At 34.4% G+C, this 15779-nt stretch overlaps 2 protein-coding genes across 2 annotated transcripts; one reads left to right on the top strand and one right to left on the bottom strand.

Annotated features, from left to right (window-relative positions):
- Positions 1-560: 560 nt before the first annotated feature.
- Positions 561-3623, top strand: ghrh (growth hormone releasing hormone). Its single transcript, XM_043252096.1, has 5 exons — positions 561-823; positions 1299-1380; positions 2333-2434; positions 2864-2968; positions 3124-3623. Exons 2-5 carry the CDS (start codon positions 1304-1306, stop codon positions 3260-3262), a joined length of 423 nt encoding a protein of 140 aa, XP_043108031.1. The 5' UTR covers positions 561-823; positions 1299-1303; the 3' UTR covers positions 3263-3623.
- Positions 3624-4259: 636 nt separating this feature from the next.
- On the bottom strand, positions 4260-15691 carry rpn2 (ribophorin II). Its single transcript, XM_043252530.1, has 18 exons — positions 15563-15691; positions 14890-15077; positions 14716-14811; positions 13583-13758; positions 13423-13498; positions 12026-12160; positions 11745-11921; positions 11547-11665; positions 10675-10780; positions 10109-10200; positions 9906-10020; positions 9118-9312; positions 8886-8972; positions 8549-8644; positions 8316-8391; positions 7650-7779; positions 5965-6061; positions 4260-4805 (listed from the first exon to the last, which is right to left on the bottom strand). Exons 1-17 carry the CDS (start codon positions 15573-15575, stop codon positions 6010-6012), a joined length of 1929 nt encoding a protein of 642 aa, XP_043108465.1. The 5' UTR covers positions 15576-15691; the 3' UTR covers positions 4260-4805; positions 5965-6009.
- Positions 15692-15779: the final 88 nt, after the last annotated feature.

The raw sequence follows: 15779 nt of genomic DNA, 5'->3' as shown, positions 1-15779 counted from the left end.
CTTAAGATGACTCTGCAGTGCAAAGAATGTTTGAGTCACAACAACATTCATCAACAGAGAGAGAGAGAGAGAGAGAGAGAGAGAGAGAGAGAGAGAGAGAGAGAGAGAGAGAGAGAGAGAGAGAGAGAGAGAGAGAGAGAGAGAGAGAGCAATTTATTAAACTTTAACTTTTGCATACAATAAATTAGGAAAACAGTGCACAGTATTTGGTAAGACAAAATGTCATTGTAACCACTTGTTGCTATATACACTCTTTTAATTCTTTCACAAAGTTTTGACACTTCAGCCACAGAGTAATGACATTTCAGATGACTACGTGCTACTAAGATAATATTTTATAAACTGAAGGGCAAAAGGCAAAATAAATATATAAAATAAATTCAGAAGCACATGGAAATCATCACATGGACAGCATTATCATTGATTTGATTGCACTGATACTACTACTAATAATAATAAAATGTGTTTAACTGTAAACAATCTTGTCATTTTACATTACTGACACACTATTCTCTATTCGTTGATACTGTTAAAAGCATTATATAAATAAAAGTGACTTCTAGACTTTCTAGCTATGGGGGGATGGGGGGTATTTGGTTGGTGGGTGGTTGCAGCATAGAGAGAGGAAGGGAGGGGGAAGAGAGGGAGGTGAGGTTTTTGGTATATAAAACAAGAGGTACAAAAGAGCGATGGAAATGCCTACCTGAACCTTTTTAACTCTCTTATTCAGCATCACCTACAATGAAACCCAACCTTGAGTACAAGTGATCAACATTCCATGTCTTTGTTCATTAGACTGTCAGTGGAGCATCAACCATACAAGGTAAACTCTTCATATTTCTCTTGTCAAAAAGAGTATTCATCTTAGGAATTAAGAATTTTTAGAAAGTAAAAATAAAAGTAATTAAATGTGTTGTTTGTAGTAGAGGTTTATCATCAAGACCCTTTTTGGCTGCCTATACTTTTTTGGAGTCTTAAAGCTTCTTGATTTTAGATTGTACATTCTTCAAATCTGTTCACCAGTTTACTGTGTTATTTTAACCTAAAAGCTAGGAATATTCACTGTAAAACACTTTTTGGAATGTTTTTAGTGGGGGCACGACATATTTGTGAGGACAGCAAAATAAAATGAACTGAAATTCTTCATACAGTGGAATGACTACCAGTAAAACTGATAAACAACCAGTAAACAAAAAATTTACACCACAGACTGATATATCTAGATATTTATTTTCTAAACTATAGCAAATAAACACTGATATTGTGTGAAATGCTGAAGGTGCTGAACTGTGTTTTAGTGAGAATGACGCAGAGGATTGCCCTGCTATTGCTCTGCTGCCTGTTAACAACAACAACATCTTCTCCAGTCTATCCACTTAGGTAAGACAGACCAAAAACAACTGTCATTAAATGTCATTTTACTTGTAACTTTTACTTCTAACAAATTTCTTAATGTGTAGATCAGGTTTTTTTCCTTTTTTCTGGCAAACCACTGTGCCAATAACACTGCCCTACTGGGCATCTCCCTTCTGTGTTTTAGATGTCTTTGTATTGTCCTAAGGAATTACAATTGACTACAGCCTGTAAGTCATTAGTTAGTTGGTTTCATTCATTCTGTAATTTGCAACTGCTTAAGAAAAGTCATTCCTTAACAGTTGTAACTACTTAAGCCTTGTTCAAATATACAGTGTATAAATCATGCAGTCTTCTTCTTTAGCAAATCTAACAAATAACAGCTACATCATTAATAATTATAAATCATCTCAAATGAGAAACTACTTCATCAACATAATAAATCATCAACAATATTATATAACAGCAAACCATTCTCATAGCATTCAGATTTTCTCAGAACATGACATTTGCAGCATTTGTTGAGATATAACTATAATTAACAATGTCATGTCAACAAACAAATTTTTACACTATGGTTATACACCTCTATACAAACACTTGGCAGGGTAGGGCAGCTTCTCATTATGAACTACAGAGACAGGATGTGAGTCCACAGCTTTTTGCGAGCATCTTATTTATTTCTCTCTTTTACTACATGAAATTTGGTAATAACAATGCTTTTTTTGTTGTTGAGTTTTAAACTGGGGTGAGACTGGGGCTAGTTGTCACAATCCCCCTTCTGTGTATTAAGGTCACTGTATCTTTTATCAAATGTTCAGTTGCTGTAAATTTTTTTTGTATGAAAGACTTATCAGAACCTCTCCTATCAGAAAATTTCTCCAAAGCACACTACATTTTAACAGTTCAATGCTGAAGATAACTTGTTCTATTCTATGGGTATTCTTGTGAATATGAATGTGCATGATGTGTTTGTTAGGTTCGGTCAGAGAGCAACTGCGATACTGATGACCTCTTCTATTGAGGATCCAATGCAATTACCAGCAGATACTTCATCCCAAACACCAGATGCTGAGTTTAGGTCAGTCATTCATTAATACACCTCTTCTTTACAGATTTTTCTTGCTCTGATATTTTCTCTTGCCCTATTACAAATGAAGCATACATACAGATATATATTTTTATATATAATTTTATATATAAAATATAAAATATATATAATTTTTTTAAAACTAAATAAAAATACTTTGGCTGCAAAATGGTTGTATACAGTTATATGTGCATAAGCCAATTACTACTGCCTACACTGTCAACCAATTTTTGTTGATGCATGCACAGATCATTCTTGCAATTAAAAAAAAATAAAATAAAATTTGATAAATATGTAGCACCATTTCTTGACATTTGTTAAAAATTATAGCACTGAACTTTGGGCCATCCAAATGGTTGATCCCTTCCAATAAAGTCATCTAACTCTGTCATAACTGTGATGTTTAAACACTATTTTTAGGTTTGGAAGACATGCCGACGCCATCTTTACCAATAGCTACCGAAAGGTTCTTGGTCAAATATCTGCCAGAAAATTTCTTCAAACTGTTATGGGCAAAAGACTTGGGTATATTTTTGTTTTTTAGCTAAATCATTTATTGTTTTTAGATCAATCATTTAGTCTTAGATACCCCTCTCTGATTCACCTAATCTTGTGACTTAACTAGCAATGTAATAATGGTTTGTGCCATGATGTTTAAATCACTTTTTTTCTGTCAACAGACCAGAAACTCAAAACTATGTGAAACGCCAGTCAGGCATATATGGAGACACCTTCAAGCAAGACGTGGATATGGATGTCATTGAGAGGGAACAAAGCTACAGAGAACCACAAAGACTTAAGTTCTCAGTAGTTACATAATAACACGAATAAAAAAAACTGTGAACAGTTTTTTGCATTTGCCACATTTTACACTGGATTATTAAAACTCATTACACTCTTCATATAGTTCTTTTGCGTTTTTTGTGTATTTTCACAGGAATCAGGAGTCCCTATTTAAAAATACACAAACAAGTACATATGGTTGTATAGTGGTATACAGGGCCATCGCTAGGAATTCTGGGCCCTGTGCACTGAATTTGCTATGTTGCTGGGTTTAAAATGTTACCAAACCGTTTTGGTTACCCTTTACTTCTACTGTACGAACAAACTTATGTTAATTTTTGGGTGAATCTCCATTTAAGTGTATTATTTGTAAATAAGTTCCTAATTTAAATAAGATACTAATAGGCCTATTTATCTTTTTGAATTATTATTGAATTAAAAGTTTACTTTTTAAAATTCATTAGAACTAAACATCTAAAAAGATTAACTGACTAGTATTTTTAAGATGGGGATCACAAGAAGTAAAAAAAAAAAAAAAAAAAAGGTCCTCATTACCACGATAATATAGACCGTAAAATAAATAAGTAATAATAAACTATAACTACAAAACAGCTTCTATGAAAAAATAGCATATTCCCCGATATGCAGTAACGGTAACATTTTTATTTCTTCCTATACACAGGCTATTTGTACAGTGTTAATAAGCTAAAGTTAAGCTACAGATTTTTTGTTCTAATGCTTAATTAGATTTGCTTTTAAAACTTTAATACATGTAGAACATTTTTGTTAATGCTTTATCAAGCTAATACAATCGACACTTGTCTAATAATAAATCAAAATGGCTAGATTTCTTTATAGTTAATTTTTTTTTTTTTAACCATCTTTTGGTTACTATATAATTGCCATACTTTTGCTACTTTTTTTATATTTTACAATAGTGAAGAATTACTAGGTTCTGCGTTTTATATTAGCCAGGCTGCTCTCTGAAAACCAATATCGGCCACTAAAAAAAAAAAAAAAAAAAACGAGCAAATGTATTTTAATTGTTTTATTTTAAAAAAAACATTGTGTTTGCCATCTGCATGGTGATGATTGGGAGAATGATTCCACATTTCTGTTCAGTTGATGACAAAAAAACCTCTTGTTTTGATGGTGTGACAAAGTAAAAAAAAAAACCCTCAAACAGGAACATGCCTCACTTCTGTCAAAATCTGAGGAAAGGAATCTATATTCAAAAACAATCAAAAGAACATCCTTCCAAAAACAGGAAACAGTAGTAGAATATCACAAACTTTCATTACCACCAAACACAATGTACACGCAACAATCATCACATACCCTCAACTTTTTCATCTGACAGCGATTTGTTGTCAAAAAAAAACAAAAAAAAAAAACTGCACGATTCTTGTCAAATTCCATTTGTATTTTTGAAAATTCCAGAACATTCCGGCTTGCATACCTGTTTTTCTTTTAAACCACCACCAATACTTCTGTTCCCAATTTATTAAATAAAGAAAAAAACATGAATCTGAAACATCCATGGTCTTCTTGTGTTTGCCAACATCATTTCCCATCAAGTCTGTAAAAGAGAACAAAATACTGATTAAAACCAAAATTGTTCTTCCTGTAGGAAATAGCAGTGGTTGCAAGGTCAAGGTTGCAAGGTTCAAAACTTCATAACCTGCAATGCAACATTTACCCTTTTTGTCATCAATCACACTGCAGTTGGTTAAACGGATGCAGGAAATGACAAATCACTAAAGAGTGTGCAAATATCCACATGACATCATCTGTTGTTTATCTTTTGAATGCTAACATCTAACAACGTTAATGGAACAATTTCAAACCCTAAACAGCATGTTTGACAAATATAAATACAGTGGTGCACTGCAAGCAAGGTCATTACTATAATTAAAAAATACATTTATTATTTAAAACGCAACACTTTATAATGTTAATTATGCCAAACACACTCAGTATTCAAAACTTAATTTTATGAAGGGGTATTTACCTAAAACAAATGCATGCATTGAGTTTATAGTTTATTAGCATACATCATGTAGCATGATCCAAAAACACACAAATTAGGTATTGGGGCAAACTAAATTTGGACAGAGCAATTCCTCTTTAGCAGGTCAGTTAGGAGTACTAGGCTAAGAAAGATACAGTAGACCTCAGCTTGCAGAAATGGTACTTGTGAAGAAATTTTATTCTTCTACCACCTGTGTAACAAAATAAATTTTAGCGGCACTGTAGCTTTGCTGCTTTATTTTCTTTTTGTATTTACAGGTTGCTTGATAAAATGTTTGTATTAGATATTTTGTATAATATTAATGGTGCAAATATCAACTGTGCCAGGCAAATGTTTGCACTGAAAATAATAGTGAATGATTGGAGTTTATAAAGTAGCTGTTAATACAGAATCAGGCAATTCCACAACTCAGAAACTTTCAGAGTGACAAAAAGACAAGCAATTTATCACATAAGTGTAGCTCAGTGGTCGGTCAGTGCACACACTAATGAAGTGAAACACAAGCCATCAAAAACAAGTGATCACAACACACCGATCAATAAAAAGCACTGAATCAAAAATATGGCTTGACAATCACAAATGGCATTGTTTCAAAGGAAGTTGTGAGCTCAACAACAAACACACCAACATAGCCATGCAGTAGATGTAGTCATGGAAATGTTGATGCCATATTATGGGATGCACAGGTGGCAACAGCAAGCCTTACTTCAGCCCGAAGACTGGCCTTTCTTTTTGCAAAACATTCAGGCATTTATCGCAGACTCCTATATTTTGCCAACCTACTACTTTGTTCTGCAGCAATCCTAAAGGAAGGGTAAGGGAAGAGAAAGATTGGAAAAACGCAGAAATGTTAAAGAAACAATCACAGAGACAAAGTGTGTTCACACTAACTATAAAGTTATCCACAGCCCACACCAATGAACAATGACATTTTAAAGTTAGTTGAATGGTTTGAAGGAGCTGAAGGAGGAAAAAAAAACCTGTCCTTAATGAGATTTCAATAAAATTGTTCTTTTTTGTTATGCCTATGGTGTGGACTTCCCTATTTTTATAGAATAAGAGTGATTATTAAAAACGTTATAGCTACGCAATATAGGATTCAGTATCACAAATGAATCACCTGTGAAACTGAACATGATATCGTGTAGCTTGTCAGTGATCTATAGCTCTGAATCAAATGGCGCTATCATAGCGGTGAGAATATTTCTTAAATGTTCCATTCTTGGCCTGGTGATTCTTGGCAAAAGTACGCTATATTGTTGGTTGCTAGTAGGTGTTTGTACTAGTAGATTCTGATGAAATATTTTACTGCCAATACATGTCATTAGTTGTATGTGTTTAAACATGACTACAGTATCTAAATGGATGAACTCCATCAAAATGTTCCCATCTGTAGCACCACCAACTGCCAAGTCCTGCCAGCAGACATTAACTCTTACAGATAATGATTTTAGGTCACTGCTGTTGAATGCTGTATGTACAAATGTCCCTTTGGAAAAAGAGATGAAATTCTAGATGAGTAAAAATCTAAATTCTGCTTGGGTAAAATTTCTTTACCCAAGCAGAATAAAAAAAAAAAAAAAAAAAAAAAAAAAAAAGGGTTAAAACTTAACACTGAATGGACACTTATGCTCTCTCTAAGGTCTTTTTAAAAGGCACTACAGATTAATTAGGTGAGAAATCCTCCACAAAAGGCTGTTAATTAGCAGGGCATACTTGGGAAGGTACATTCTAAATCTGTAAAATTAATCTACTCCCAAAAGACAGAAAATGAAGAGGAAACCACTTCTGAATTAACCAAGCACACACTACAGAGCTCAGAGATGGTAAAACACCCACAAGTTCAGCAGAAGGTTCAGAGTGAAGACATGAAAGTGGACAGAGACAAAACCCAAGCCTCAATTTTTTCCAATAGTGCAATTTAAAGCTGTCTTTTTACCATTTTACATCAAAAATAAGAATGAAAGAAACACCAAATATTCACTATGTATACGTAATTTTGATGGCGAAAATTAAGCCACATATCACCGTGGCTTGAATGACCATTAAAGGTAAGCTTAATGGTCCATAAGCCTAGCTTCATGATGCTAACATTTTTTTGTTATATATGCTGCTTTATAGACTGAACATTGCACCTTTTACTCCAGAAAAGTTTCACTGTGAAAGAATTAATGCTGTCTATATCTAAACAGGTTCGTGTTAAGGTTATCCTTAACACTATTATATTGCAGCAGAAATTGGTCACTTGTCTAGTTTTCTATATAATGAATAAAAGGCACATAGTGCACTAAATAAGGTACAGTGAATGATTTAAGCAGTCCAAACATGCTTTCCATTCAGGTGCTTGCAAAGGACAACAGAGTCAATATCAGTTTAAAACAGTTACTCTACCTTTTCACAGCTTTTTGTGCTAGCATGCGGTTTCCAGCCAGGAATGTGAGGCTGCCTATGATAGCCAAATACTTCAAAGTTTGGAACATGTTCAAGTGAGTCCAGTACACATACATTAGACCCAGCATAGCTGCAAGAGAAAAGAAAAAAACAATAATAATAATAAAATAAACCTATAATGTGATGTGATTCTGACAATTAAGAGCAATGAAAGGTGAAAAAAAAGATTATAATTGTGCAGTTACTCCATGTATGCTCCATTCCTTACATGGATAACTTTCTTTTTTAAGTTAAATATTCTATCGAACAACTATTGATTAAAACATGATACACTAAAGTAAAGCAGTACATTAATTCAGGAAATTCAGTGTGCAAATGTGGTTATAAACTTGAATAACTTAAATGAGTTATTTGATTAATTCATAGCATATTTCATTCCGAGGACATTATTTTTATTCTGTGCTGTATATTTACAAAATTTACAAAAGTTCTCAAAAGGAAAAAATCAAAACAAAAACATTGACAAGTGATTTATATTTCATTGTAAAATCAATTCTCTGTGAGGAAAATTTGATTCTCTCTGTGAACCCTGTTGTGGCACTCGATTAACTCTATTGATCACACTGAAATACTGCAGAGTACGGTGTAATATAAAAACTGTTTTACCTGCATGGCCTATATGGAAGAGAATAGTGCTGGGTGACAGCGTGAAGTTTGAGATATTGGCTCCAAGTTTAAACCACTGAACAGACAACAGGGAGAAAAATAATCATGAAAGTGAATGACAGAATATTTTTTTTACTAATGCAACAGAAAACATAACATTAATTTGCGTAGTTACATTAATTCACATGTCAGTTTTTACATGCACCCTCAATAATGGGTCAAAAGATCATTACCAGTATGAGTAGGAGCAGAAATGGAGAGAGGACCAAGGCAGTAAATGTATTTGATACAACTGTGGGTGGCTTCTTTTCTGGCTCTCTGAAAAGATGCTATAGAACAATATCATTAATTAAAAAAACAAAAAATAAATAAAATAATAATAATAATAATAATAATAATAATAATAACAATAAAAATATACATATTTCAATATACATCATCTCTACATTTATGAGTAAATAATAATCATTTCAACCTAAAAACCAATAAAAAAATTAATAAAAATAATAATGTTCTCTGAAACAACAGGACATGCCAAATTTCTGTACAGAGCATGACAGGAGAGCTTACCTGAATCTCTGGTTTGGGTGCATATAATGTTTTAGCCTGAATTGTTGCAGGTGCCTCTTCATCTAAGAACTTCAGAACAACATCAGCCTTTGGAAAAAAAATAAGTTTTAATTAAAACTAAATCTTTTAAAACTAAAACTAAATTCATCCTTCCCAAACATGTCAGAAACATGTCACTTGCAAGTGTCTATCTCAAGATCCCAAAATTCTACAATGAAAATAACTGCCTTACCACGTTCCACAAAATGGGGTTCTCCAGAGTAGCATCACCAACCATCAGGTAAAGAGCATAGGTGCCAGAGATAGAGTCAAACTCTGTTTTTCTCTCAGCTGTGTCCAGCTCAAATTTATACAAATTCTTACTATCAGGTTCAGCCACAAACACGACCTCCTGACCGGTCTTCTGGTTGTGTAACCTCACAAATGTCTGAAAGCAATGAATTGAATCAGTTCAGTCAAATGTTTTTGATCAGTGCATTTAAATAGGGTTGCCAACTTTGCTTGCTTGGAATGAGATTCTGGTGACAGGGCTTTATCAATCCCACATCCCTATCCAAGGTCTTAAAGGGGACATCGGATGTCCATTTTCAGCAAGTTTACCTCGTCATATACCCCTGTTCACAGCAACCCATTTCACTGCATGCCTCGTTAAATAATCAAGTAGCCATTTTAGTGTGAAGAAAATGACAGACAGTGTACAGCTGGTTGGAGGCTAACATAGCACATAGCATAACATAGTAATATGGTAACATAGGACAAACTATTAGCGGATGTGGGTAGAGCCTGGCCAGTATGTCATACTGTTCAGAATTAAGTTTAACTGTTAAAAGTTTTTGGGGGTTTTATAAAAAAAACCCCAGCAGCACACTGCTTTCCAAAAAAAAATAAATAAATAATTTTGCATCCTTAAATGTATCTCATTATTAAAGACAAAAAACGTAAGTCTACACAATGATGACAGAATATATTAACTTGTCATGCTTAATGAAGAACGAAAACCAATTTGAATGTGACAGTTACCTGGTGGGGGGTGAGTTCCACTCCTGTGGTCTCATCAACTAACTGGAATGTCATGGCAAAGTTTTGATGGCTGTCTGCCATAAAAGATGTTTTGGCTTTTGTTGGATATTCCACTCTGAAAAACAGAGTTTGACACACACACTGGTTTATTTACAAAATAAAAAGAAAATTAATCCGATAGATCCTGATAGAAAATAATCTACCTGGTGGTTTTGGGCCCAATGCTCTGGTCCTTGTCAACAACAGACAAATCCATGTTGTTGATGGCAACTTGGGTAGAGACCTTTACTCTGAGCTGAGAAATTACATCAAACAAGTTTCAATCTATAGCTTTAAAATGACGTCACAATAACAAATTATTTCAATCCATTAAAATGGTCACTCGTAAGTGTGAATATGCTGGAAGAAAGAAAAAACTATAGCAATTACAATAATTGTGGCTTTTTTGTCATTTGTTCAGTGAAAAGCCAATGACTTGAAAATCTCCACAGTAAATTTGACATGCTTTTGACCTTATAATTGTACACTGAACAGTCAGAGCAATTATTCTTTACATAGCTACAAAGTGAATAAACGCACTCTAGACCAATTAAACGTGAATGTTGAGTGAATGGGGAAATGAATCACAGTTCACTGCAACAATTAAGAGTTTAACACTGAGGTCAACTCATTGAGGTCATGCATGACATGACAGATAAAGTAAGATAAACAGATACAAACGACTAAACTTTTCATTTTCCTATCACATTTCAAAGATTCAGTTAAGTACCTCAATATGGTTGGCAACAAATCGGCTGTCACCAGTAATGGCAACGGAGAATTGATAGTAGCCACTTGCTGGTTGGCTGGCCATGAAATTCAGCTCAAAAAGCCCACTGTGAAACAAAGGACAGTCTTTTAAACACAAAATATATTTCCAAATTACATTATCACTGTGTTTCAAGCATATTACAACAGTGATGAACAGCATTTAACTAAATATTGAATGTTCACTACTATCCTTTAGCATTATTCACACACTAATTTCATATTTTATACTGTAAAACTGCTTTGACACTGTATTGTTAAAAGCACCACATAAATAAAGGTGACTTGTTTATTATGTTACTTATACAGAGTTTGGAAAAATAAAATATTCAAGCACTCTGCACGCTACATAAAGGCATAGTTTAAACGTATTACGAATAAAACTTAAAGCCCAAACATACAGAATTGACACCTACTTGAAAAACGTATTCATTCTTGTTGGTCAAGCACACACATTTGAACTGTCATTAAACATTTATTGTGCTATATGTATGTGTAACATTTTTCTGAATAAAAGCCTAAATATGTTCATCAAATAAAGTGTTAGTGGGAATTAGGTAGATTCATCTGAATTACTTTTAGAAAGTCATAATGTCCTTTTTTAAGCTGGAAAACTGAATATATATGTAATGGATGATCAAAAACAATGCTGATTTGTGTTCTGAGGATGAATGACCATACAGGTTTGCAAACGTATGAGTGGAAACCAGAATGTTTTATTTTTGGGTGAACTAACTATAACTTTTAAAATGATGTATGTTTAGTAGATTGTTAGTTTTTTCTTCTATAGAATATTTTACATTATTTGAAAGCTGTCATCTGCAATGCACCTACTCTTTGAGGGTAAAGGGTGCCTGGCTTAGAATGGCAGATTTAGAAGTCACAGCACTGGCTGACTCCACCAGCACACTTGCTGAACTGAGAGGCTGGCAAAGGACATCCGTCACCTGGAGCTGCAGTAACAAACACAGACACAGATTATTTCAGGTCTATTAAAAAATTATTATAGAACATACTCAAAATGAGACCTACCCGGAGAAAGGGCTGGCTGTGGGATACAGCAGCAGGGCCCTGGGCACTGACAATAACAGGCACATGGAAGCGATTGTTTGAAAGTGATGCAGCCGCACTAGCCACACTGAATGCCTCTGCGAGAGAGTCCCAAGACTTCTTACTGAAAATGGAGTTCACCAGCTGGATTACCTGATCCTGTGGAGGAGCCATTTACCTTGAGACAGCACTTCAAATATTTACAGAAAGCATTTATTGTTAATAGTTACTTATACTTATTCTGAGTGGGCTAAACTATGAACCTCTTTCAGGGGGGGCTCCATGTCCACATGATCGGACAGGGCATATGCAGCAGAAACAAACAATGCTGTGGCCTCCAGCCCCTCTTCAAACTGAAGATACACTCCACCCAAATCATCTAAACGGGCAGCGAGATCCTACAATGAAGAAAAAAAAGCTTCAGCTGAATGTTAATAACACAGAACAATTAATTTATTTTTGGTGGGTATTTTGCAAAAAGTATTGACATTGGGAATGTTGTGTGAGATTTAACCACCGAAGCTTAAAATTTTCTTTAAGTTTTCAAGGCGGGGGGGCGTGTAAAACATTTTTTGTAATTTATAAAAAACTTAAATATGCAAAATATTATATTATTGTATAATTAGCATCACCATTATAAATTAAATACTAAAAAACTGAAAAAAATAAATAAAAATAACACCATGATGCACACACTTTTCACCATTTCACAGGTGTAGAGTGAAAAAAAAAAGAATGCAGCATTTTTATGTAGAAAAGTTCAATCAGCATCTTGTTCTGACCAAAATGATCTCAATGTACCTGACATTGTAATTACTAGTAAGTACTAATGTCCCATGAGGACTCCAATGCAGCAATAGTAACAATCAAAACAAATTGTTAAATTAATTCACTACCCCGAAATAGCCTACTAAATAGCCTATGCTGTACATAAAGGGAACTATTTAAGCACTTGAGTACTTAAACAATGACATTGATTATCGATAATTGATGTAAACAATAATCATTCCATCTTGAACCATACTTCTTCTAGATGTTCTAAATATCTATGTTTTAAACATACTAATGATGCTGATGATATTAATAATCTGGTTACTTTTCACATTTTATTCAACACCATGTTTTAATTTAGAATCTAATTAGATCATATCAAATTAGAAAATTTCTTGTGGTGTAAGTTTACAAGTTTATGGCTAAAGGAATGCATTTAAATGTCACACCAGAGGTGTTCAACTGGGATTAGGAGTTGGCTTTATGCAGACCAGTCAAGCTCTTCCACACTGACTCGATCAATAATTTATTTTTTATAAACAGAGGACATGTTAGAACTGAAAAGGTTCCTGAAAAGGTTTAAACTTTTGCTATAAAATTAGAAGCACACAATTCTCTAGAATATCTTTATATGCTTTACCATGAAGCTTTGTACTCATGGATATTACTAAAGTAGCTAAACCTGTTCATTGAAAGGGGGTGAACCAATAACACTCACACAGACACAGACACAGCCACACAGACATACAATAATTAATACACTTAATTGTGTCACTATCCAGAACTTTAAAAAAAAAAAGAAAAACTGTTTAATTTTTATAATTTCTGTAGTCTAGTTTAGATTTACAGTTGATTGTTCCATTCCTAAAGTGACACACTAAACTCAAACCTCAATCTCCTCCAGGATATCTCCAAGTTCAGCTTGCTGAGAGAGACGAGATGCAGTCTGTAGAGCCAAAATGATTCTGGTCAGGAGAAAAGATAAGAGTTACGTCTCAAAATTAAACCAATTAAAAACAAAACATTTTAAAATAAGGTCATGTACTTACGCCAAGACATTATCCTCTTTGGAAATGCGAGCTTTCAGGGCACTGACCACTTCCTGCGAGGCCAGGGGTAACCCAAGAGCACTAAGAGTACTGACAGACTGATGGATCTGAGAGGCAGTGGAGTCCTCACTGACAGTGGCCAAAAGCAAATCACGTGTGTCATTTGACACAGGAATCTGTCAAAGTCAAAACAGAAAATACAATTAGTGAATTTTCAACTAAAAATTACTGTGTGCAACGTGACTTTATTTGAAAGTGAGTTTTTGGCTGCCCAGCTAAACATCAGCTTAAAGTATGAAGAATCTTGAAGAATTCTTGAAGACCAAATTTTACTTTTTTGAACTGAACTACAAGAGTTATGTTTGGCAAAAAACAAACACGGCACACCACCCAAATGATGATTTTTCTACAGGTACTGCATTTATTATGTCTGTTTCGCTGAGTTTTGGTTAATTTTTGTAAAAAAAAGTGTGCTGTTGCTGCTCTTTGTCCTCCAAAGCACGCTTTAGATTCCACTCTCCCCACAAACTGTTGTATATTGGCTTGGTCACATTTATTTTTATAGAGAAGGTTTTAAAAAAAAAAAAAACCAAAAACAATTTTACTATTTACAGCAGTAGGCTATAAGCCGTTTTGTGAGATGAGGAGAAAAAGATGGGCTTGGTGTGGACTTGGGTCTGTAATCCTGATAAACTATTAAGTTCGGGCCGGGCCGAGTAGGGCCAAATTTGAGGGCCATGCAGGGCTTTACTGCACAAAAGAGCTGTTTCCAACTTAACCTCTGTAAACAATGCTACTCTTCGAAACACTGCTTTTTTTTGAGTGTCTGCGTGGGACAATAATAACTTTGATTAAAGCGGAGTAGTATTTACTGTGACTTTTTCAAATCAATCAAATTGATTTTTTTCAAATCGTGATACATATGAGTTTAATGGTGATTTAAAGATCGGGATAAAGAACAAGATAATTAAAATAACCTTGCAAGTGACGAGTTGGAGACCCCTGTTCTGAACATTAAGCCGTAGAAAGTTGAAATGAGACCAATTCAATAACCAGTGCATCTCAATCATAACTGACTGACAAGCAATCAGTGATCAAGACAAAATGAATAGTGAAATGGATGTGTATTATACCTCACATCCAGACAGAGCCTGGCTGGCTTCTGCCGCATAGAAGAGTGACTCCACACTAGAGGGATCCAGGTTTGACTTGATGAACCTGCATGTCTCCTGAGAAGACAGATAAGACAAAATTAGACACAATGATAAAGACTAATATTAATTATTTAAAAGCTGTTTCTTTCTTACATCTGCATCTGCTACATAGATTCCCAACTTGTTAAGTCCAACAACAGAGTAATAAGCAGACTTGAGGTCAGTGAAGGGTTGGCTCAATACAGCTTGAAGTCTGGCCACATCAGTGGTGGTCAGATGATGGGTCGGGGTCAGGGCCTGGGTCTCGAGAACCAGGGACAGCACCAACAAGCTAAACAAACCTTCAAATGGGTACATGCAAAAAGAATCCAATTCATGTGGTGACACAAACATCTTAATGTAACTGCATTTGATTCCTAGAAAAGCATTAGTGCATTTTTAAGTAATCTTTTCATATACTTTTAAAAAGCATTTTCTGGCTGATTAATAAGCTACCAAATGATGTTACAGGAGCTATAACATACTGCTAATATAATATGACTCAACAAAACTATATAATACACTGTAAATGTTCACCTGACACTGGATAACTAGTATGCACTACGCACAATTCTACTAAAACATCTATATAATAGTAACTAATATTAGAATAAATTAAGGTACTGATTGACTGGCTGCAAGAACAACTGTTCGGACAAAATGGCACAAACTGCATTTATAAAACCAGCCTAAACATGTCAGAACCGCATTTCTGTTCGCTCTTACACTGATTTAATGAACATAAATGTTTTACAAAACCATAAAAACATGCAGAAATATTACTTACAGAGATGAGCCATGTCGCCTAATGCACCGTCACCAAAAGCTCAGAGAACTTCCGGGTCATGTGGATGAAACTTATTTCACCAATGTAGGGTGACATGTGCGTTCACTTGACCTAATAGTATATATCAAACATTAAAAATGAATACCCAAATAAAATGCTTTATTCAAAAAATATGAATCATGCATCTGATAAATTAAACATTCGGAAACATGTAAAA

The sequence above is a fragment of the Puntigrus tetrazona genome, chromosome 11, assembly GCF_018831695.1.
Source record: "Puntigrus tetrazona isolate hp1 chromosome 11, ASM1883169v1, whole genome shotgun sequence".
Lineage (NCBI taxonomy): Eukaryota > Metazoa > Chordata > Actinopteri > Cypriniformes > Cyprinidae > Puntigrus > Puntigrus tetrazona.
This window is presented reverse-complemented; position numbering and strand designations above follow the sequence as displayed.